At 44.0% G+C, this 24,648-nt stretch overlaps 1 protein-coding gene across 1 annotated transcript in view; it reads right to left on the bottom strand.

Annotated features, from left to right (window-relative positions):
• SEPTIN9 (septin 9) overlaps positions 1-24,648 on the bottom strand; it is a 207,025-nt gene that overhangs the window by 111,959 nt on the left and 70,418 nt on the right. The window contains exon 2 of the mRNA XM_056856047.1: positions 2,633-3,289. Within this exon, the coding sequence (XP_056712025.1) occupies positions 2,633-3,289 (657 nt within the window). The remainder of the gene's footprint in view (positions 1-2,632; positions 3,290-24,648) is intronic.

Here is a 24,648-nt window from a genome sequence, read left to right as displayed (position 1 = left end):
CTGGTCAGTATTTAGATGGGAGACCACAGAATACCAGGGTCGAGAGCCAGCGTGGTGTAGTGGTTAAGAGCGGTGGTTTGGAGCTGTGGACTCTGATCTGGAGAACCAGGTTTGATTCCCCACTCCTCCACATGAGCGGCGGAGGCTAATCTGGTGAACTGGATTTGTTTCCTCATTCCTACACGCAAAGCCAGCTGGGTGACCTTGGGCAAGTTACAGCTTGGTTAGAGCTCTCTCAGCCCCACCTACCTCACAGGGTGTCTGTTGTGGGGAGGGGAAGGGAAGGTGATTGTAAGCCGGTTTGAGTCTCCCTTAAATGGTAGAGAAAGTTGGCATATAACAACCAACTCTTCTTCCTCTTCTTCGTGACACAGAGGTATGTAATGGCAAACCACCACTGAGCATCTCTTGGCTTGAAAATCCTACAAGGTCCCCATAAGACAGATGTGACATAAAGCTTATGAGTTTGAAATTTCAACAAGGAAGTCAGTGGTTCAAATTAGCTATGCACTCAGTAGGTGGCCTCAGCGAAAACTTTATCTCATCCTCATCCCCCTTTTACAACAGGGAGATTATTATACTGGCCTACTTTAAAGGGTTGCTATAAAGATTGCTCAGATAATAAATGTGAATTCTCTCTCACTTTAAAGTGCTACTACAGTGACACCTGAGCTCAACCTCCAGTCTTCAATTGGATCCCAGAGCATTTTTTAAAGCCAAATTTGCTTTGAAGTTAACAATTCCAGAAAAAAAAAGTCATAATGTATGTCTAATATTCTCACAAGCTGTGCCTTGGAAATTATGGAGTTCACACATAAAAGTAAATATGCAAATTAGCATAACCACCTGGTTCATGATGGGTTTTCAGTCAATTTCTTAGAAGAATCAAGGATATTACTAGATGACTGAATCCAACCCAAGTCATACAACTATGTATAATACAGGCCTTGTCAGGTTTTGTCTGACCTAAACCCCCAAGTACTTGCTTTCCAAAGCTCCTGCACCCTGTAAGTCTAGAGCAAAAATTCAGTGAAAAAGTTTTCTTCAGATAGAGGGTATCTCTACAAGGAATCCAAACAAGGCAACCCGCAGATAATTTGGAACCATACAAAGCTCCATATCAAGTGAAACAGTAGCATGCTTATTAACACGACTTTAAAGATTCTGTCCCCAGCCGCCAGATAGACATGATCACAGTCTGAGCTAGGAAACTTGGGGAAAAAAATAATACATCCACTTATTTCCAAAGACTTATTTTACAAAGACAAATGTAGCCCATGAAAGTCTCCTCACAGCTGGGAAGGGCCTCCTACTTCTACTGCCCTACTAAGACTGCAAAAAGAAGGTGAGTTTGGGTTTCTCAAGTTCCTTGCAGGTCACAAAGCTATGGAGATCAGTTGTAACTACATTTTGTTTCACTATCATTTCCCCATAAGGCAGCTCTGTCTTACTCAAAAAACACACAGTGAGGTGTATCCAACTATCTACATAAGAACATAAGAAAAGCCCTGCTGGATCAGACCAAGGTCCATCAAGTCCAACAGTCTGTTCACACAGTGGCCAACCAGGTGCCTCTAGGAAGCCCCCAAACAAGACGACTGCAGCAGCACCATCCTGCCTGTGTTCCTCAGCACCTAAGATAATAGGCATGCTCCTCTGATACTAGAGAGAATAAGCATGCAGCATGACTAGTATCCATTTTAACTAATAGCCATGAATACCCCTTTCCTCCATGAACATGTCCACTTCCCTCTTAAAACCTTCCATGTTGGCAGCCATCATCACATTTTGGGGCAGGGAATTCTACAATTTAACTATGCGTTGTGTGAAAAAAACACTTCCTTTTATCTGTTTTGAATCTCTCACCCTCCAGCTTCAACCCTCCAGCTTCAGATGACCCCGCATTCTAGTATTATGGGAGAGGGAGAAAAACTTCTTCCTGTCCACTCTATCCAAATCATACATAATTTTATAGGCCGCTATAAAATTGGACAGATTGGACTTTCCCATTCACCCTTTCCACTGTAGACCACTTAGCCCCCACTCCACCCATTTTTTTTTCTGGAGGGGTCAGAAACATCATCAGTTAAAAAATAGGGGGGGTCTGCAGTAATTGCCATCCCTCCTAGACTGGGTTTCATTAAGTACTGGTAACTGTGTGGTTCGATACATGCCAATATATTCACCACACATAGACAACGTACCCTTCAAATCTAAAATGGGAACATACACAAGACGGTCATAAGAGAAACTGGTCCCAAATCAAAGGCGTACAGTGTCTCGGCATATGAAATCCATAAATGGCACAAGCGTGGCACATAATGTAGAATTAATTCTACAAAACTCCAGAGAGAACTGAACACGCACCCCACTCCAAGGAATACAAAGACATACTTATGATCTGTTCATTTAATTCACATGGGGCAAATCAGACCACAAACTCCCCAACACCAAACAAACACATTTTGAGCTGTGAAAAAAGCACCCGTGAACCTTCACTATTTGAAAAACAGCAACTGACTGTAACTCTTATGTTAAAATAACCACTAGAGGGAAACACAAACATAGATACATTTATACACAGGCAAAGTACTAATCGACATTTTAAAAAATCAGGCCCAGTTCTGCTTACCTTCTTGGCTTTTGGGTGGAATCTCAGCCACTGCTGACTGAAGTTTTGGTTCTGGTGGCAGGTGCTGATTGGTCTGGAAAATCTCCACATTTTCAATCTGTCTAACTGGTGGAACTGGAACCTCTGAAGATTTTGGTACCTGGATTTCCACACGTTTGGTGGCAGCATCTGGCACTGGTGGACTATTGGCTTCCACTCTCCGTTGTGTTGGCTCAGGGATCTTTGAGGGAACTTCCATTCTGCGAAGAGCTTGATCCTGGGGTTTGCCTATATTGATCTCAGTCCTTCTTGTAGCAGTCTCAGGAGGCTTATGCCCCAACACATCTGCTCTCTTGAGGCCAAATCTTGATGCTCCTGACGTGGAGTTCTCCACTTGCTTAGATGAAATATCAATGGAGATTTCTGTTCTTCTGGACACTGGCTCAGGATGTTTTGGTCCAGAAAGATCAACTCTCCTCAGAGAGGATTTGGGTGATCTTGGTGCAGGAGACTCCACATGTCTGGAAGGGGTCTCAGAATTCTTGGTGCCGAGATCCTGGAATTTCTGGGTAGAGCTGGATACTGCGGACCTAACAAGAGGATTGGGTGTCCGTCTTTGAGGAGTGGAAGAATTTTGCGACTGATCTACTTCCTCAACTTCAAAGGATCTCTTCAGAGCTGAAAGATAAGAATAATAGAGTTTAATAACAGAGAGGTTATGACACAAGCAAATCTCTGGAGTTCAAGTCCCCCAGGCCTGTCAGATGGTCAGCAAAGCAATGTTTGATTGTACTATGTCCCTCAAACTATATAACCCATTGAACTAAAGGACTAAACCATGGATGAGAGGTATTAGTGAACAGGGAGGTAACCAACTTAGGCAGATTTCTCTGTCTATCATGCTTGTTATGTAAGAGGTTTTAGAAGTCCCCAAATAATAAATCTGCCCGGTGACCATCATATTTGTGAGCTGATTTGGAATGAACTTTTAAAAGTTGAGGTAAACTGAATTGCTTTTGAAGTGTTCCAATATCATACTTACAATGCCTCATCAGATTATTACTTTTTAAAATCATTCCTCCATTTGCTTGGGGCCCATTTCAAATTAGAACAATCATAGCCCAGTAAAGAAGACAATCCCTCTGATAAAACTAGACTAATTCCAACACTGTGGAATCCTTCCGAGGTTTTATATGGGGTCATAAAAGAGACAATAAGACTTTATTGGAGCCACTGATAGAATGCCAAAGAGCAGAAGCTCAACCCAAGACTGGGAGTTAAGAGAAGCTTCTGGATTTTGAAAAAGTTATGCAAACAAATAGTATGCAAGGAATCTGTGAGGTCCCTTTCAGTTATGAAAGGAGACTGAATAAGCATTACATGAATGCTTTGCATCTCATAAACTCTGCTGTTGTAATAAGTGCCATAGAAGTCCACAATTTTAACCATGCAAAAGAAGAAAAATATTTTATAGATTACGTAAAGAAAAAGCTAATATCATTCTCCTACAAGAAACTTATATATTAGAAAAACAGCAACACTTAAAGGAGAGACAGAGGCTGGGGATGCCCCTAGCAACAATAAAACAAAAGGAGTGGCCATATATGTAAACTCTTCAATATTTACAGTCAATTGGCAGATAGTAGATGAGGAAGGAAGATTCTTATTATTTGGAGATTTATTAGGGAAGAAAGTAACAATAGGAAACATATATGCCCCTAACCAACAACAACAAAAAAACCTTTTTATAATAAGTTAAATGTTATCCTTGAAAAAGAAGTAGAAGGAGATCTTATCTTAGGTGGAGACTTCAATACTGTCATGGATTTGAAAGTAGACAGAAGCGAAAAGGAGATAGAAAAATACAATAATAAGCACACCTCATTAAACTATTTGATGAAAAAGACCATTAATAAATTTCAATTAGTTGATGTTTGGAGACTGAAACATAGTTTAGAAATAGATTATTCCTTCTATTCAACGGCACATGTCATCGTCTAGAATTGATATGTTTTTAATTTCAAAATCAATGGTAAATATGGGATGTGAAACAGAAATTGGGAATTTAATATATGCTGATCACGCTCCCATTTCCTTATGGCTAAACACAAAAGGTAAAAGGAGTAAATCATGGGTCCTTAATAACGAACTGTTAAATAATAATAAAAGTAAGGAGAAGTTAGAGAAGGAACTTGAATCCTTTTTTAAAATTAATGACTCTACCAGCTCAGATATAGTGGTTTGGGAAACAGCTAAAGCCTTTTTTAGAGGGATTGCTCTAAGTGAATAATTGTTCCTAGAAAGGAACAGAGATAAGGAAAGGAAAATATGTTTAAAAAAAATTGCAGAATTAGAAAAAAACAAGCCAAACTTAATCCGTGTGAAAATATAACAAAGGAGCTGAAATCAGAGAGAGAGACCTTAGAAAGAATAGATAAAATTTCCATACATAAAAACTTTTTACTAAACAAAGGTTTTTTGAAAAAGGAGATAAAATAGGCAAACTATTAGCCCATTACGCTGGCTCTCAGATTGGCATCGGAATTGTTAACTAGTGTGTAACTTTGAAAAAAAAACTTTCACCGGCCTGCAACAAAGATGAAAATATTTTAAGTCATAGAACAGGGCTGCAAAGTAACAGGGCTAAAGCCCCCAGCACTCATAGATGAGTCCTAGTCATTTAAGCTGGCCTATACGATAGCCTGTCTTTGCTATTTTCTGCCAGTAATGTAGTATCATTGGCATATCTCAAATGGTTAACTCCCTCCAATTTTCACTCCACCTTCATCTAAATCTAATCCAGCTTTCCTAATTATATGTTCTACATACAGATTGAAGAGATAGGGAGATAAAATACATCCTTGTCTAACACCTTTGCCAATTGGAAACCATTCCATTTCTCTATTTTCTGTTCTAACTGTGGCCTCTTGTTCAAGAGTACAGGTTGCACAGCAAAATGATCAGATGTAGTGGCACACCCATTTTTAAAAAAACCAGCCATAGCTTTTCGTAGGAAGCCACAGACCTCAATTTGCAGGACCTGAGCAGGGTTGTCAAAGATAGGACATTTTGGAGGACATTGATTCATAAGGTCGCCATGAGTCGGAAGCGACTTGACGGCACTTGACACACACACACACACACACACACACACACACACACACACCATAGCCTGTGCATTCAGCAAAACTATTCAGACAGTAAACTTCCTTAGGCAGAAATTCCGGTTGTACGCAAATCCAGGGGGGAAAGTTAGCACAGAAGTGCTTCCTCCATAAGAATCATTATTCACCACACTTAATTATGAGCTACTTCATTATTGCCATAATCTTTATTTTATAAAAGACCAAAGGCCTCAAGTCAAGAAGCAGGAAGTCTCAAAGCCACACGGAAACAAAGTGTGTGAGACAGCATCTGCTATGACAAAGCTATTATTGTAGCATCTCACTGGCAAGTTGCTGGCAGCCTCTGCAGTCTGGAGACATCCCACTGTGTTTGGAACATTATACTTAACCTTCCTGGTTTGTGCATTACCGCCAATTAAGATAAATGGCTGTTTACATACTGCATTTGCTAGGTAATGAGACACATTATCTTTTGAAAGAGGTTAAGTGTCTGCTCGCTTGAAACTACCACTCAGAAAGCATCAGATCTCTGTTGCTATCAAATGAAGACAACAGCGGCAGTGAGTAATGAGGGTTTCAAAAGCACTGAGCAATAAGCTAAAAAGAACCCCAGAGACAAGCACCACAGAACTCCAACAAATGAGGTAATGAGGCAACGGTATCATACATTCTTATAAGCTAGGGAGGAACAAATTTCGCCTTGGGAAAGTTTGCAAATCAATCTCAATTATTTCTCTGAAGCATCCAAAAGAGAATTTGCAATCCCAATCGATCATTGGAAAACCCATCCAAATGTGATGGGGAGGGGGGGGGTCCCAGCAGGTGGTGGGAACTAAGGAACAGGGAGCCTTGGAAGTGGCTAGGCTTGGCCTGAAACATGGGGGAGGAGTAGTGGTTACAGAATCAGGGACCTGAAAAATGGGGAAGCCAAAAAGTCAGGGGTTCAGGAGATCTGGAGTGTAAAAACACCCTTCCTAGTGCCTAGGACAAAGAAGACCTCTATGCTGTTAAGGGAAGGGACCTGAAAGATAGGGGAAGGAAAGAGAAAGCTGAGGGTCTGTGAGTTAAACAGCTGAGTGAGCAAAGAAGCTGAGGTGGGTGGGCAGGTGGGGGGAGACGGGAGGAATATTAATTTATCTGATTTGTAATAACCAGCCAAACTTGGGTAGTAGTTAATTATGAATGATGATGACCCCTCGATCTGTGCTAGGCCCAAAGACCAGGTGTGACATGTTCACCCAACTTGGAAGTGCATGAAGTTGAAGGAAGTACCTGAAGCCACCTACATTTAAAGAAGAACAGTAGATTTTTATATGCCAACATTTTCTACCATTTAAGGAAGAATCAAACCGGCTTATAATCTCCTTTCCTTCCCCTCCCCACAACAGACACCTGTGAGGTAGGTGGGGCTGAGAGAGCTCTAAGAGAACTGTGATTAGCCCAAGGTCATAGAATCATAGAGTTGGAAGGGACCACCAGGGTCATTTAGTCCAACCCCCTGACAATGCAGGAAATTCCAAACTACCTCCCCCCCCAACACCCCCAGTGACCCATACTTCATGCCCAGAAGATGGCCAAGGTGCCCTCCCTCTCATGATCTGCCTAAGATCATAGAATCAGGTCACATAGCTGGCTTCATGTGGAGGAGTAGGGAACCCAGCCCAGTTCACCAGATTAGAGTCCGCAGCTCATGTGGTGGAGTAGGGAATCAAACCCAGTTCTCCAAATTAGAGTCCACCGCTCTTAGCCACTATACCACACAAGTATTTCCTCCACTCAAGGCCACAGCAGGCTCTCAGCCATTGTGGAAAAGGGTAACGGAAACTGTACACAGAAAAATCACACTCCTGTATAGTGCACACGGGTCAAGTCAAACAGTGAAAGAATTCCAGGCTGCAAAGACTTCTCATAGATGGTCAAATATCTGAAACAATCAAATATTCCATCTTCCCAGGACAGACTAAGCAGAGTGACAAATGAGATCTGTATTTTCTGACAGCCAGCAGAGAAATAGCACTTTAGTCAAAACTAAATGAAGCGGAAGCAAACATTACTCCGAGTTTAGGGCTGCCTCAGCCCCTTGTCCAACTATTCCCGCCTCAGATTTCCTGTTGCTTTGCTTGTGTTTCTCTTTCCCTCTGCTTCTGCCTAGATTTCTCTTACTCCAGCTAACAAAAGCCCAGGGAAGAGAAGGAATGCACAGGGGGAAAAAGGTTTCAGGAAGCAGTGAAGTCTCAAAAGGAGAAAAAAAAAAGGAAAACAAGAAGATTTAAAAATAGCCCATCCTGCCCAGGGCCAATAAAAGGGAAGTAAACAGCATGTGCTCCAAAGGGCTCTGCTGCCTGACTTCCCTACAGGTCCTTTCCACACTAGGATCTCTTAGTTTTGGAAGGCAAAGGCAAACTACCTCTGTAAAGTATCCTGCCTTGAAAACTGTACTGGGTTGCCATAAGTCGGCTGCGACTTGACAGAACTTTACACACACGCTGCATCAGTTTCCCGCTATCACATTGAGCAAAATTATAACTGTGCTTCCACACAGCACTGAGCATAGCAAAATATTCCCACTGGAAGCCTGTAATATTGTCCTCATAACAAAAGCAGAAGTGGGTGACAGATTACTAGTGTCTCTGAGGTTTGTCACTAGAAACCAGTCGAAGGAATCTGCTTTCTTGCCTGACACTAGTCCTGACCCCGCCACACTTCCCATCCTCAGCCCATTAGTACAACAGGGCTTTCCCCCACCCACTTTGCCAGCGTATACAGCCTGGGGGAAAGTTTTCCAAGAATTCATGCCTTACTACTTTTTTTGAATAAGTTTTAAAATCAGTGTTATTCAAACAGAAGCAAGTGCAAACACTGATGGCCTAACTCACTTGCCTCCGTCACCCATCATGTTCTCCTCAACAGAAGAGAACAGACAGCAGACTATTAGAACAAGTAGTCAGGCTTGTAAAAGAGGAGGAGGAGGAGAAGAGTTGGTTTTAAATGCCAATTTTCTCTACCACTTAAGGGAGAATCAAACCGACTTACAATCCCCTTCCCTTCCCCTCCCCACAACAGACACCCTGCAAGGTAGGTGGGACTGAGAGAGCCCTAAGACAGCTGTGACTAGCCCAAGGTCACCCAGCTGGCTTCGTGTGTAGGAATGGAGAAACCAACCCGGTTCACCAGATTAGTGTCCGCCGCTCATGTGGAGGAGTGGGGAACCAAACCCGGTTCTCTAGATTAGAGTCCACCGCTCCAAACCACCGCTCTTAACCACTATACCACGCTGGCGAAAAGGAGGGATGGAGAAGAAGAAAAAGGAAAGGCGTATAGGGTAAAGGGGACCTGCAACAACCACTGCAAATGTGGAACAGGCGATATTCTGATCCATTTCAGGCAGCTTAGAATAGCACTTATTTTGCCCCACAATGGATTTACTAGCTCATGCTTTCCCCTCCCCCGACACACACACACAGAGAGAAAGAGATTGATATTGCATCTTTGGCCTTTTAATTTAGTATTTCCTGATCTTGTTTTCTCTAAACTGTCTTAGAGAACCGGTTGTCCAGTTAAGAAGATGGCTAAAGTGGGGGAGAACACCATGGTAGATAAAATACAATCAATATAATGTGATTTTTGTGTGGGAAAAAATTGATTTATTTACATAGGATTTGTAAATTTCTATTAAAACCCATAAAAACTGGACACGCCAAAAGTAAATGACCCAGAAATTGTGTGAGAATGTGGTGAGAAAAACAAAAACAGCAGACATTGAAGGAACCTCTTTTAAACTTTCCAAAACTGATGGGCAACTTTGGAAGGCTTTGGAATGGGGCCATCTATTTTGGGGACAGAGACTCCCTCCTCTTCACCCTCACTACTGGGGAACTTATCCAACCAACACTAAGACTTCTGGACTAGGCAATGTATGAAACCTTCTGCTCTGCATATCCAAGGGATATGTTTAAAACAAGACTTCTGGACTAGGCAATGTATGAAACCTTCTGCTCTGCATATCCATGTATGTTTAAAACAACATTGATGGTGTGTTCTGACTTTCTGGTTCATCCTGAAAGATATCTAGCAGAACTGGGAGAGGTTCCATCAGGGATCGTCTGATTTAGTTGTTTGTTGTTAATTTCATACATGTTGGCAAGATTTTGGCATTCCACCTAATTATTTGCATGTTAGTTACTCCCCAAATTTACTATTTTATATCAAGGCCCCATTAAATTTCAGAATTAGCTAGAGTTAAATGTTGTTAGTTTATGTTAAAGGTTTTGGAGAGGTTTTATCAGCACTGTGTTACATAATGAATGCAGAGGAACCTCTTTACATATTAATTCTTTTTGGAATAGCATAGAAGAGTTTAACGATGTAGGTATGGTTTAGACCTGTTCATCCAATCCCAAACACACCTTAGATGGATAACATTGTATTTTATTGTGTATTGTTTTGAAATGTTTTTTTGAAATTAATAAACAAAAATTAAAAAACCATAAAAAAACTGGAGATACATTATAAGTACAGCACAACAGATCTTGTATTCAATTATACTTGGCCTTGATACTGGCATGATTTGGAGGGATGGGGGGGGAAGAGACAGTGCTGCTGTCTGTGAAGTCAGATATTTGACATGAACTCTCCACGTTGGAGGCGATAATGATAAGCAATCTCATTCACTAAACAGTTAAAAGGCTCCTACAGCTGTAAGCTTTAAAGCTTGGCTTTCCTGCTTACGTTACAAATGGTTCATTGGGTCTTAACCTGAGACGTTCCTTCTGTCCGTTTCAGACTCTGCAAAACAAGCCTTGACATCAAAGACTCCCCTTTATTGACACAGCAGCAGGATGATTCTCTGTACGACCACATGGGACGAGAGAAGCTGAACTGGTCACATTTGCTGGTAGTTTGTAAACAAGGGACAGGCAAGTGGATGTCACAGAAAAGGAAGCTTTGACTCCCAGGTCCAACATCAAAAAAAAATTGAGGTTTTTTTTTTTTTTTTTTACTTCCTGCAAGGTTTACACTAAGCACGTGCAGAATCCTGCAGAGGTTTCATAACAAGGAGGAGAGGGTCAGTGCTTTCTTTATACCTCCCATTCCAACTGCATATTTCCATGATATCTGTGATAGTTTTGCATTCATGAGGGAACATTGAGAATAACTTCTTGCCAAGAACAGAGTGTAGAAGACAGTGTGTTGGGCTTGCAGCAAGGCGTTCCATTTGCATCCCTCCTCAGCCATTATGCACGAGAAGCCTTTAACAGCTTGCCATCTCACATCCAAACCTATCTCAAAGGGTTGCGATGAAGGGGAAATGCAATGAATCAATGTATCCCACTCTGACTTCCTTGGAGTAGGTTACAAATAACTAAATGCATACACATGCAACTGTTCTCCTAGGCCAACTGACTGAAAATGAATCCAGAGGTCAAAAACACTGGCTTGGATCCCATGGAAAAGCCCACCAATGAAAGGAATTTCCACCAGTGTAATGGGAATTCCTTGTCTCCTGAAATGCTGCTCCTGGGAGACAGGGGACCCACAGGAAGCACATGAGGGGGAATTGGAGGACTGCATTAGGTAGGTAGGTAGGTAGGTAGGTAGGTAGGTAGGTAGGTAGATAGGTAGGTAAATATTTATTTGTAGATAGTCAAAGGCACGGTGTGGATAGCTGTCCACCTCTGGAGCGGAGTGCGGCCAGAAGGGGGTCACCTCTCGCCCGTAGAGCACCACACGTTTGTGGGGAACCCAGTGCTAAATAATTCATGGACAACCTGATTCTGGGTTGGGGTTTCATATGTAGCAGAGCAGCTCCCTCGCCACGATCTATTGAAAGTCAGCCCTCGACACACAAGCATTAGGTAGAGGGAATCAGAAAAAAATGGTTCCCCTACCCTTAGCCAAAATTTCCTGCAGAGAAAAGCCAGATTCAGATTCAGTATGCGTAAATGTCCCAAATGGCAAAAATTAACAGTAGGTTCCATGAACTCAGTCCCAAGGCAATTTCCTTGAGGCACCACTTATAGCAGCAGCACTTTGCCCTTTTAGCTCCTAACTGATGGTGTGTCCACATTCCACAGCATCAGTGAGTTTAGGACTAACCAGACAGACACGAGTAACCTGTAAATGGATGTGTGTAATTTGTCATGTATGGGTCAGGCCCTCAGGTGGCCATTTGCTGAAGTAAGGTACCAGAGTGTAGACCACACCTAAGCCTCTGGCCAGCATGCAGTTTGAAAGAGGGCCATGTTGAAGGACTTCCCCTCATCCTTTTCTGCCAACATGTTTTATTGCCACAATTGCCAATCCCACCAAACACTGCTCTTGGCAACTGGTGGTCAACTGGTTACACCCTTGAAACCAGGATTGGCTTGGGGGGCTTCCAGTTGCTGATGACTGCTAAGCTGTAACAGCCCACTGAACATCTTGACTTTATTAAGTGTTCTCTCTAGCTCTGCTGTCCCTTTTACATTTTGTGTGTTTGTGTGTGTACGCACACTGTCAAGTCACAGCTGACTTATGGTGACCCCGTAGGGTTTTCAAGGCAAGAGACTTTCAGAGGTGGTTTTTACACCCCAATTTTCTCTACCTTTAAGGAGTCTCAAACCAGCTTACAATCGCCTTTTCTTCCCCTCCCCACAACAGACACCTTATGAGGTAGCCGGGGTAGGGCTGTCGATTCAGTTCGTCCAAACCGAAAAAACGGACGAATTTTCCCTGATTCGGGGGTTTTCAGTTCGGATGGAACCGAATTCAAAAAAGGCGGGAAAACGACGAGCTGAATACAGTGAGTTCAAGGCAATCACCGAATAAATTCAGCAAATTCGGGGGCTCCGAATCAGCAGCATAACCGTCAGTTAGTAAGCAACTAGAAGCATTCTCCCGTGGCCAATCAGTGGCCAGGCTGGGTCTTCTTCTGGCCAATCAGTCGCAGTTGAGTGCGTGAGCCCAGCTGCTGCGCGGCCCGGGGAGAGAAAGAGAGAGCGTCTGTTTGTGTGTGAGAGAGATCCCCGTGGGGGGGGGGTGCGTGTGCACATTCACGGCTTTCCACGGATCCGGGGGGGGGCATTTTTGGAGGTAGATGTCCCAAACTTTCAGGGTAGCTTGAGGGGACCCTTCTTGCAAGAACCCCCAAGTTTTGAGAAGATTGGATCAGAGGGTCCTGAGATATGGGGCCCAGAAGGGGTCGCCTCCCCCAAAATCGCCCACAGGAATAAAGCCACTTAAAGCACATTGGGGGCATTCCGTGGCTCCGGGGGGGGGGGCATTTTTGGAGGTAGATGTCCCAGACTTTCAGGGTAGCTTGAGGGGACCCTTCTTGCAAGACCCCCAAGTTTTGTGAAGATTGGAGCAGAGGGTCCCGAGATATGGGGCCCAGAAGGGGTCGCCCCTCCGAAACCGCCAATTGGAATAAAGCCACTTAAAGCACATTGGTGGCATTTCGCGGCTCTGGGGGGCATTTTTGGAGGTAGACATCCCAAACTTTCAGGGTAGCTTGAGGGGACCTTTCTTGCAAGAACCCCCAAGTTTTGTGAAGATTGGATCAGAGGGTCCCAAGATATGGGGTCCCCCAACTGCCCATTGGGATGAATGGGATCAGGCAATCCTGAATGTGCATCTCTACAGAGCGGCAAATCCAAGGCAAAACCTCCCGTGCATAAATGGCCAGAGAGTCATGAGAGATCCTGAGCAGCTGCTGCTGCCCTGCTTCTGCTGGAACAGAAGACATCCACAGTTTGACCCATTTTGGGGCTTTTATCTATAACTTTTTTCCTGTGTGTGTGGGGGGGGGGGAAAGCAGATTCTGTGTGTGCGTGTGAGGGGGGAAGCCAAAGTTGGGGGGGTTGATTGCCTCTGTGTGGGACTGTGCTTTCTCCTGTTTTAATCGGTTGCCAACTTCGTCTGGAGTTAACTGTGGATCAGTGAGTCTCTTTCTGACTGGCTGCTATTGTTTCCAATGGGCTGTGCAGCCACTCCTGTTGTTTCTAAAGGGCTAGCCTGTCATTCGTTTTAGTGCATCCCATGCTAGTTACGCTGTTTACTTACGCTTTGAGCGTTGTTGGATGCACTTTTGGCGTAGTTACATCGGCTCTTAGAAGCCATGGACTGGCTTCTACTGTGTGTGTGGGGGGGAGCCAAAGTGGGGGGGGTTGTGTGTGGGACTGTGCTTTATCCTGTTTTCATCGGTTGCCAACTTTGTCTGGAGTTAACTGTGGGTCAGTGAGTTTTTCTGGCTGGCTGCTACTGTTTCCAATGGGCTGTGCAGCCACTCCTGTTGTTTCTAATGGGCTAGTCTGTCATTCGTTTTAGTGCATCCCCTGTAATGTATTTTCAATGGAGTCAATGTAAGTGAACCGACATTCCCCTCTCCCATTATCTTCAATGGGCTGGGCAGCCTCTCCCATTGTTTCCAATGGTCTGACTTGTCATTCCTTTTAGTACATCCCTTTTAATGGCTTTATTCCCCCGGGCCAGGGTAATGGTACGGCCCAACTGCTGAGGCAGCCAGACCACTGGCCGGGCAGATGGGGGGGCGACCCCTTCCGGGCCCCATATCTCGGGACCCTCTAATCCAATCTTCACAAAACTTGGGGGTTCTTGCAAGAAGAGTCCCCTCAATCCACCCTGAAAGTTTGGGACCTCTACCCCCACAAATGCCCCCCCGGAGCCGCGGAAAGGCACGAATGTGTTTTTAATGGCTTTATTCCTGTGGGTGATTTTGGGGGGGCGACCCCTTCCGGGCCCCATATCTCAGGACCCTCTAATCCAATCTTCACAAAACTTGGGGGTTCTTGCAAGAAGGGTCCCCTCAAGCTACCGTGAAAGTATTGGACCTCTACCCAAAAAAATGCCCCCCGGAGCCATGGAAAGGCGCGAATGTATTTTTAATGGCTTTATTCCTGTGGGCAATTTTGGGAGGGGACACCTTCCGGGCCCCATATCTCGGGACCCTCTAATCCAATCTTCTCAAAACTTGGGGGTTCTTGCAAGAAGGGTCCCCTCAAGCTACCCTGAAAGTTTGGGACCTCTACCCCAAAAAATGCCCCCCCGGAGCCACGGAAAGGAGCGAATGTGTTTTTAATGACTTTATTCGGCCGAATTTTCCCCCAAACTCGGAACTTGGAGCTGAATTCCACGGATCTGAATCAGGGGAGTTCGGACTTTGGCATTTCCCGAATTAAAACAGGCCGAATTTTGCCAAATCCGAATTTTACATAATTTTTTTTTCCAACAGCCCTAAGGTGGGGCTGAGACAGTTCGGGGAGATCTATGGCTAGCCCAAGGTCACCCAGCAGGCTTCATGTGGAGGAGTGGGGAATCGAACCTGGTTCTCCAGATGATAGCCCACCACTCTTAACCACTATACCATGCTGGCTTTCTACATTGCTTTTACTTTGCCTTAATACGCACAAAACCATGATCACACAGGAACCAATCCTATTCTCTAACCACAATAAAGTTATAGGGTGCGCAATTGTAGAGTGTTAATGGGGCAGGTCATCAGGCCCCTGGATTTTCTTGGTGATGCCCCTGTGAAGCTACGCACTCCCAAGTTTGGTTGCTCATAGCACCACTAAAACATAAACAAGCCCTAGTGAGTCTGACAGCTCAATAAATGCCCCATCATCATGCCATTCTTCTTAAGGACAACCATCTTTGGAGCCAAGTGGATTTATCTCTGCTCCTGAAAGCAAGTATGGAAAGCAAGGAAAGTGAGAGACATCAGCTGGTCAATCATCATGCTCCCCCTTCCTTAGCAAGCACATCACCACACACAGAAGAGTAAAGGTCAGTGTGACAGGTGGGATCTGCTGTAGCAAACTAAGTACAGCAGGAACTGCCTAATGGACAGCATCTGCCATCAGGAAGCATTGTGGGAAAGGATCAGTCCCTTCTGCTTCCCATCAAAACCACTTTTCCTGCTCTCTCGACGCATACAGTGAACTAAACAGCAGCTTTACTCGGCACTTATCCTTGTTGAATTGCATCCTGTTCACATCTGCCCACTTTTCCAGTGTGTTCAGATCTCATTGAACGCTGTCTCTATCTTCTGGTTACCTGGTGTGTTCGCTGCTCCTCCCAATTTGGTGTCATCTGGAATAGTCCCTCTCTTGCCCTCATCCAGATCATTAATGAAAAATATTGAAAAGTACTGGGCCCAGAACTGATCCCTGTGGCACACACACACACACTGGACACTTCTCTCCATTCAGATGAAATGCCTGGTCCTGCCGCTTTCTTAATCTCCCCGGGGGGGGGGGGAGTTTAATATATTTATGTTGCGTCCCCCTCTAAGCCACCTTTTCTCTGAACTGAGAAGCGCCAAACGCATTTGTTTTTTCTCTCACGTGGGAGCTGCTGTGAATAATGTCCCTTGCAAACTATGCCCCCGCCCCCCCAGCCCTGGAGAGTCCGCTCTCTTTTCTAGGTCAGCTGCCCTCAATAGTCTTTTGGGGTCATTTAGTCCAGGATCAGAGGAGCAGGCCTGTTAGGTGCAAAGCACAGGCAGGACAGTGCTGCTGCAGTCGTCTTGTTTGTGGGCTTCCTGGAGGCACCTGGTTGGCCACTGTGTGAATGGACAGATGGACTTGATGGGCCTGGTTCTGAACCAGCATGGCCTTTCTTAGGTTCTTATGTTCTTTCATCCTTAGCACCACTATCCACCATATCAGGTTGGCATATTGGCTTTTACACATACTGTCGCAAAATGTAGCAATGTAGTTTACTGTTGTTATATTAAGACTGTTACCCATGCTACACCATGCTTCAAGACAAAATTTCATTTATTTGTAATTAGAAATAAATATTTCACAATATATAATTACATATTGTTTTTGTGATTAATCACTATGCTTTAATTATGTTCAATTTGTAACAATGAAAATACATCCTGCATATCAGATATTTACATTACGATTCATAACAGTAGCAAAATTACAGGTATGAAGTAGCAATGAAAATAATTTTATGGTTGGGGGTCACCACAACATGAGGAACTGTATTAAAGGGTCGCGGCATTAGGAAGGTTGAGAACCACTGATCTAACCTAACTCACAGGATGGTTCTAGTGGGAACAAAATGGAGGAAGGGAGAATGATTGTGTAAACTACTCTGGGTCTCCACTGGGGAGAAAAGCGGGGTCTAATTTTTAAAAAATAATGTATCATACCTGTGTGGACTCAATGTACCAGCTGTGCATATGAATCCTCTTGTTTGCCTTAAACAGTGACAGGTAAGAGGTAATTGGGGGGAGGCAGAAGGAAGAGCTTGGGCAAATGGATACCCATACTTCAGTCTTTAACCAAGAATGGCCATGTGTTTGCAATATTTTCACATAACCAGGAAGGATAATTCATTTAATTTGTTTAAAAGCTGCAATACTTAGGATACTTCATGTCATCAGATCCTAAACTGCTGCCATGCAAACTTCTGAATCCCACACATCTACAACTCAGCAGTGTGCTACCAAAGCCAAATATAAAGTTTTGCATCTCACACTTTTAGGTAAAATTACATTTGGGAGAAGGAAAACCCCAAGGATACAGACATAGAAAAGATGCCATTTGTGATGCAATTAGTATGAAAGTCACAAATTCCATTTTGTGCTTGGGTGAATCATCAGAAAGCTGAGAACCCAAAGCCTCAAAACACTGACTGCCAGGTCCCGAGCCCTGAAAAGCCAAGCCTCTGATTGTATCTAGTGGAAATACAACTACTGCAGAAACCTAAGTTATGGCTGTTCAGTAATCAGTAATTCCCATTATCACAACCAAGGACTTTTTAGATCAAATCAGGAACGAAGAGACATTATACTCACACTGCGAGGAGACATTATACTCAGATTGTCTCCCCTCTCTTTGTCACAGGGATTTCTCCCCACATGGAAAGCAGAAAGCCCCCAGATGGAAGGGGAACATCCACACGGTGTCATTCTCATGAGCATGCCTCATGGAGTTCCTGGGGCATTCCCCCTTAATCCAGAGAAAAACTATCCATGCAATCCTAAAGGGAGTTACTTCAGTCTAAGCCCATTCATCTCTTTAGGACTGCACTGGAAATCTGTTTTTCTCTTGTTTAAAGGGGGATCTTCAAAATGACTGTCCACAAGTGTCCTTGCAGACACTCCCTCTGCTGCCACTTTGGCAGCTTTCAAAATGGCATGGGGCAGCTCCCTGCCATGTACCATCGCATCTTTTCCTGCTGAGTAAATTGTAGCATTCCAGTGTGGCTTGGCAGAGAAAGGAAAAGGAGAGTTTCCAGGGGTGTAGGAAGTCCTAGTGTGATCACCCCTTGCACCTGCACTTTTGCATAGGCATGTTAAGGGGGAAAGGGAAGACTTGGGGTGGTGGTGGCAGCAGCAATCAGAAAGGGGTGTGTGGATGCACACATACCACTTTCGGTTCCATCCATTCACTAGCTCATGTGTTCTTGGAATGTCATTTCTATGAGGATCTTAGGTTACAATATATCTCTCCTCTTTTAACAGATATTCAAATTTATTATTATGGTCGACTGACCAATCATGTGCCAACACATCAAAAATTCCAGACTCAACAGTTTTGCACCGCAGAATCACAGACTGCCCATACATATAAAGATTTAAGATCAATAAAAGCAACCCCTGGTTAAAATTATCATCTTAAAAATGATAAAATTGTAAAATTTTCTAGCAATCATTTTCTAATAAAGTTCCACGTATTTTAATAGCAACGGCGCAGAACTTGGCAGTTTGGAGTGTAAGCTGAGGGTCTTCTCCTAATAGGAGCTTCTTTGCCGAAAGCTCAACTGACTCTTCAGGGAAATCAGTTAACAGATAAATCTAATGCCTCTGTGTCTGATATAATGGCTTTTTTAATTAAATGATAGGGATCCTAAGGCTACACTGGCAGCGGCAAAATTTATCTCAGTCCTTATATCCCCCAAACAATAGATTTAAAACTAAGCTGCTCAAGATCAATGGATCAAAGAGCTTCTAAGGGATAAAGGAAGGAAGGACACACCCCTTTTTGCTGTGGGGGTGGGTGCAGTTTCACATCCCTGCCTGTGTGGAAGCAGCCACACACACTCTCTCATTCACTCATTTGGTTACCAAAATATGTTTCTCTTCCCACAGGTCGTGAAGGCACGTGCCGAGTGAAGGGAGTGTGCTAAACCTGTCAGAAGGGATAATTGGCATTGCGACGTACAGGTAATTTCTCTTGCTCAGATGGGTTTTCTTGTGCAGGAAAATCCTGCTCTTTGAAATCTCCCACTAGATTCTGCAGTTCTCGATAGAGGTCATTACAGCTACAGCAGTAAATAGAATAGCAGCCAAGAGGTAAATATCATATGTGCAAGAGAGATGGAGACGAGATGACATCGCCGGCATGAGCCCAAGGTGGCAAATACACGAGTGAGTTCCTCCTGCATTAACAAGCGTCAGTGATTGGGGGGGGGGGGACTTCTTGCAAAATACTGGTCCATGCCAATTACTAAAGCAAACAGACATAACAATATGAATCAGGAATACTTTGCAGCACAAAATGTCCTTCAAATCATTTATTTGGCATGCGCCACTTGGCGCAGCTCTAATTTGCAATTATATACAAAATGTTCCCTTGTGTATTTGCTGCACGTTGCTATTATGATTATTGCATTACAACACAGCAGGCACTTTCCAAATGTAGCAGAAGGGATAGTTTTCCTTTACGGTAGGAGCCAAGGCTTATAAGAGAGGCAGGAGGATCCATCCATCCATGCTAAAGTATTCTGAGTGCAACATTGGTGGTGGTGGACATCTTAAAAAAAAATGATAAGGTGAATCATAGAAGCAAAGAGTTGGAAGGGGCCATACAGGCCATCTAGTCCAACCCCCTGCTCAATGCAGGATCAGCCTAGAGCATCCCTGACAAGTGCTTGTCCAGCCTCTGCTTAAAGACTCCCAGTGAGGAGGAAGCTCACCACCTCCCTAGGAAGCTGATTCCACTGTTGAACAACTCTTACTGTAAAAAAAATCCCCCTAATATCTGGCCGGTACTTTTTCGCCTGTAATTTAAACCTATTTTTGTGAGCCCTATCCTCTGCTGCTAACAGGAACAGTTCCCTGACCTCCTCTAAGTGACAGCCCTTCAAAGACTTAAAGAGAGAAGAAGAGTTGTTTTTTATATGTCAATTTTCTCTACCTTTTAAGGAGAATCAAACCGGCTTACAATCTCTTTCCCTTCCTCTCCCCACAACAGACACCCTGGGAGGTAGGTGGGACTGAGACAGTTCAGAGAGAACTATGACTAGCCCAATGTCACCCACTCATGTGTAGGAGTGGGGAAACCAACATGGTTCAACAGATTAGAGTTCACTGCTCATGGGGAGGTGTGGGGAAATCAAACGTGGTTATCCAAATTAGAGTCCACCGCTCCTAACCACCACACCACGCTAGCTCTCCATGAGAAATCACGTCTCCCCTCCTCTTTTCAAGATGAACATTCCCAAGTCCCTTAGCCTTTCCTCGTAGGACTTGGTCTCCAACAAGAACCACTGAACAGGAGGGGCTCAGGAAAAGAGCCTTGAAATCACCCTGTCCTCAAGCTCAGTCAACCAGGAATAACCAGTTTTCTCCTATTATAGCAAACAGCTTGTTGTTATCTAGAAGTACCAAAGTGTGCCGTGCCAAGACAAGCCTGATATATGTAAAGTCAAACCCAAATATGGTAGTAAAGGGCCCAAGCACAAAAGCAAGTGTTGTCTGTCAGAGTTCCCTAAAGGGGGGAAAGGTGCCTAGTTTTGAAGAATGCCACCCCACTTATATTTCATCCCCATTCATATTTAGCTCTGGTACTTCCAAGAAAGAAAAGAGCCAGCTTGGTGTACTGGTTAAAGTGGGGGACTGGGATCTGACCTGGAAGCTTGCTGGGTAATCTTGGTCTCTCTCGCTCAGCCTTACCTACCTCGCAAGGTTTTTGTGAAGGCAAAATAGGGAGGGGCAGATGTCTGCCACCTTGCGCTTGGAAGGATTTTTAAAATGTTCTAAGTGAACAAACAAACAAATAAGAAAGCATTTGCTTCAGTATTCTAATGCGGCGGTTGCAAGCAGTAATGAGAGGCTTGGATCTACCTTATTGCTCGCCAGCCCCACACTAGCAAAGGGTACCTGATGCCCCTTGCCTCTGAGCCACCCCTTCAGAAAGAGCATTCTGTCAGGGGGAAATTGCTTGGAGTTCCTGCAGTTTGTGCAGTGGAAAAGGGGAAGGGAGACCAAGGGAGAAGGCAGCGCGGCTGGCATGCAGGCTGTCTGTCAAGCCAGCTGCAAGCACCCTGTCTCACCACTGAAATATCAAGAGTCAGCAATGTAAATATTTGGAATGGTTCTGAGGCCCAAAGACTTCGTTATTGTCTTCAAATGCACAGCATGTTCCCATCCAGGCTCTGGCAGCCGCTTTCCTCCCTCCTGTTCCCCTGTTATTTACACTGGTTTTCCCCTTCCAGTGGAGAAAATCGAAATGGCAAGCCTCGCTAGAGAGATATGACTCTCCCTCACCACTGAGGTTTTCCTTCCTTTTAAAAAAACTGCTGCCATTTGCGTGCGTTTTTCGCAGCTTAAAATGGCTCCTTGTCAGAAAACCCATCAAAGTCTATTTGTTCTCTGGCCCACCTTGTCCACATGAATGTCCTGCCTCAAACAGTCTTTTTAATGTGTTATGTTTTACCGCATGTAATGGGGAGAGCGCCCTACATGCGGGCCACCTGATACACACGATCACTATTTTGTCTGAAAGGATTAATGCACATATTATCATCCTCAACACACGCACACTGTAGCTGAAAATACACTGCTTGTCCCTTTCAGATAAAACAGCAATCACACATATGTGGGAGGTTCACCTGGAGAGAAGGGGTGATGGATAATTTAGGCCTCTTGAGCTCTCCCACACCTACTGTTGCACCACTACCAAATCCTGCAGCTATGTCCATTATGCCTCCTGAGGTAAAATCTTTTTTTGGGGGGTGGGCCATCAAGTCACATTTGGTGAGGTTTTCAAGGCAAGAGATGTTCAGAGGTGGTTTGCCATTGCCTGACACCATGTCATGACCCTGGTATTCTGTGGTCTCCCATCCAAATACTTGCCAGGATCGACCCTGTTTAGCTTCGGAAATCCGACGAGATCAGGCTAGCCTGGGCTAGCCAGGCCTGCAAATGTACTGAAGTGGTTTTGATGTGGGAGAAAGAGGTTCATAGGCTCACTCACCCAGGATGGACTGTGATGGAGACATTCGCTTTAGCCTACCCATCTTAATGTTCACGGAATTTTTCTGGTTGTGATCCTAAAGCTGGTAGAGTTAACATATGCTTAGAATCAAGACAAACAAGGCAGTATGCTGCCCAGTCATTTAGCAGGCAACAAGCCCACTTTGACCTTCTACTGTTTAAGCCAACTAGGGCAGTCGTGGCCATGACTGGCATCCTAGCTACATCTCTCCCTGATAGGACCCTGCTGTTCTCTGAGAAGAAAGCATCAGTAAATTGAGTCATGAGCAAAATTGTCAGGTAAAAAAAAGGTTTAGGAGAGACACTGTCCTTCAGTGTTACTCCTCTGAAGATGCCTGCCACAGCTGCTGGCGAAACGTCAGGAAAGAAAATACCAAGACCACAGTTACACAGCCCGGATAACCTACAAGAACCAAAAAAATTATTATTTCTCCCCAAACGTTCACTGTAGTTGTCAAGAGCCGACACAGAGCAACTGGCCAGTCCTGGTGAAAGAAATGCACTCCACTTCCTTAACACCATAGCCTAAATGTTCCTGCACTGAAGAACGTGAAAGTGGCTGCCGCACATGAATTTAGGCATTGTGATGTTTCTCACAAACTTCCCAGCAATCTGTTGCATTTACTCTTCCCACTCAAACTTTACAGGACTAAAATATTCAGTGGAGCTCTGCAGACCCCTTGATTTCTATCTATCTATCTATCTATCTATCTATCTATCAGATTTGTAGCTTGCCCTCCCCAGCCAAAACCAGGCGGCCCTCCCCAGCCAAAACCAAATATACATCAATAGTACTAAAAAACAGCAACATTCATCAAGCCAATACTAAAAACAATAAAATCCCAATTAAAATCAAACAAAATCCCAGGATGGCACCCAAATTTAAATCAAATTGGCCAAGACAGACAGGCAGGCCACCCTTTCAGGTCAAACCAACATAAGAAGGGGGAGGGCCAGCAGATATGATACCCACGGCTGCCCTCAACTATATTACCAGCCGTATGCATCAATCCATCTGTTGTGAAGACCTTGAAGGGTAAAAGAAAATCTACAGCTTGCTGAAATGCACATCTGCTTCCACACCTGGTGATGAGCAAGTGATTATCACTGGTGATAACTGAATGATCATAAAAAAGTTGAAAGGGAATCAAACAGAAAAAAGCCTGCCACTCAGAGCTTCTGAACACTGGATATGGTGCGACCCCACCCCAAAAAAGAAATGCAAAATGGCAGAGGAGGGCTGCAACTGCAACAGGCTTCAGTCCAAAACTCACCCTCCCTATCACCAAATGCCGTTACACCCTCATCAAAACATGAGCTGCATTAGGGAATTAGTGCAAAAAAAAATTGGGATAAAATAGTAAATGGAGTTCCAAGAAGCAAGCCAAGGTCACTTTCACCAAAACCTATTCGAGCATTTTAAAACTCTTTGGATTGTCCCAACTTTCAAGCACTAAATACTTACATAAAAAATAAATAATCTAAGAAGGCTTCCTGGTCTTGGTTTTTTTATTGCAAACAATTTAAAAGCCAGGAGGTGGAAAAAAAACCCTATCCCAATAGTGGCAGGGTGGGTGAAAACATCTGTTATCTAGGTAAAAATGCCAGCATGGACTAAGGATTGTTTACAAGCAACCCCCAGCTTGTACAGCAAAAGTCATTCATTGTGACACGTTATATGGAAGCAGGTACGAATTTATGAACGAATATACTGTGCTCTGCAGCATGGGAAAGAAGAAAACATGACAATATATACCCAACTCAGTAACCTCGTGGTATGTTCTGTGAGTGAGAGTACAGAAGGTCAGGAGTTCAGTCCATAGTTTTGCTTCTTTTCTTCCTTTCAAAGCATCCCCTGTTCTCCACTGTTAATATGTAAGGATGTGCAGTTGCTTCCTTGCACTAATAGGCTGACAGAAAATATACCGAATGCTACATTGAACACTAGAGCTTACCGAATATGACACAAATGCAGTGTTCCACACCTGGGCATACTACTAAGAGAAGTCATGGATGGATTGAGATGACAGGATGCTTCCGAACTGTAAAAATTAACTAGTGAATAGCTACAGGGTTTGCCACTGCTTGCTGAAGCAAGATGACTTAAAGGGAAATATGACACATTTCTGCATGGGGTGGAGAAACTGGACAGTGAGAGGGTTTTTTTTTGTTTTTTTTTTAAATATCTTATATAATACTACAATTCAGGGAAACTCAATGAAATGGGTGCAGTATGGGATGGATTCAGGATGGACGAAATAAAGTACTTCTTGACTGTTTACAAATTAAATTGTGGGATCCTTTGTCAGTGGATATAATGATGGCCATGAGTGCAGATAGCTTTAAAAAGGGGATGGATAGACAGGTTCGTGGCTCATAGGTCCATCAATGGCTACTAGCCATGATGACTAAAGAGAACCTCCAAACCAGAGGTGACAAGCCCCTGAATACCTGCGCTAGAAGGCAACATCAGGGGAAGGCCTTGGACCCTTGCCCTGTTCGTTTGATGACCCCCCCCCACCCGGTGCAACTGATTAGCAACTGTGTGAAACAGGATGCTGGACTAAATGGACCCCTGGTCCAGGCCAGCAGGGTACTTTTTATGTTCTTGCATTAATAGTTTGGTTATTTGCAAACACTCCAGTTGAACAGGAGCAGCTCTCCAGGGTGAGAAG

Source organism: Euleptes europaea, chromosome 1, assembly GCF_029931775.1.
Source record: "Euleptes europaea isolate rEulEur1 chromosome 1, rEulEur1.hap1, whole genome shotgun sequence".
NCBI classification, from domain to species: Eukaryota; Metazoa; Chordata; class Lepidosauria; order Squamata; family Sphaerodactylidae; genus Euleptes; species Euleptes europaea.
The sequence above is the reverse complement of the archived record's forward strand: the minus strand, read 5'-3'. Positions and strand labels throughout refer to the sequence as shown.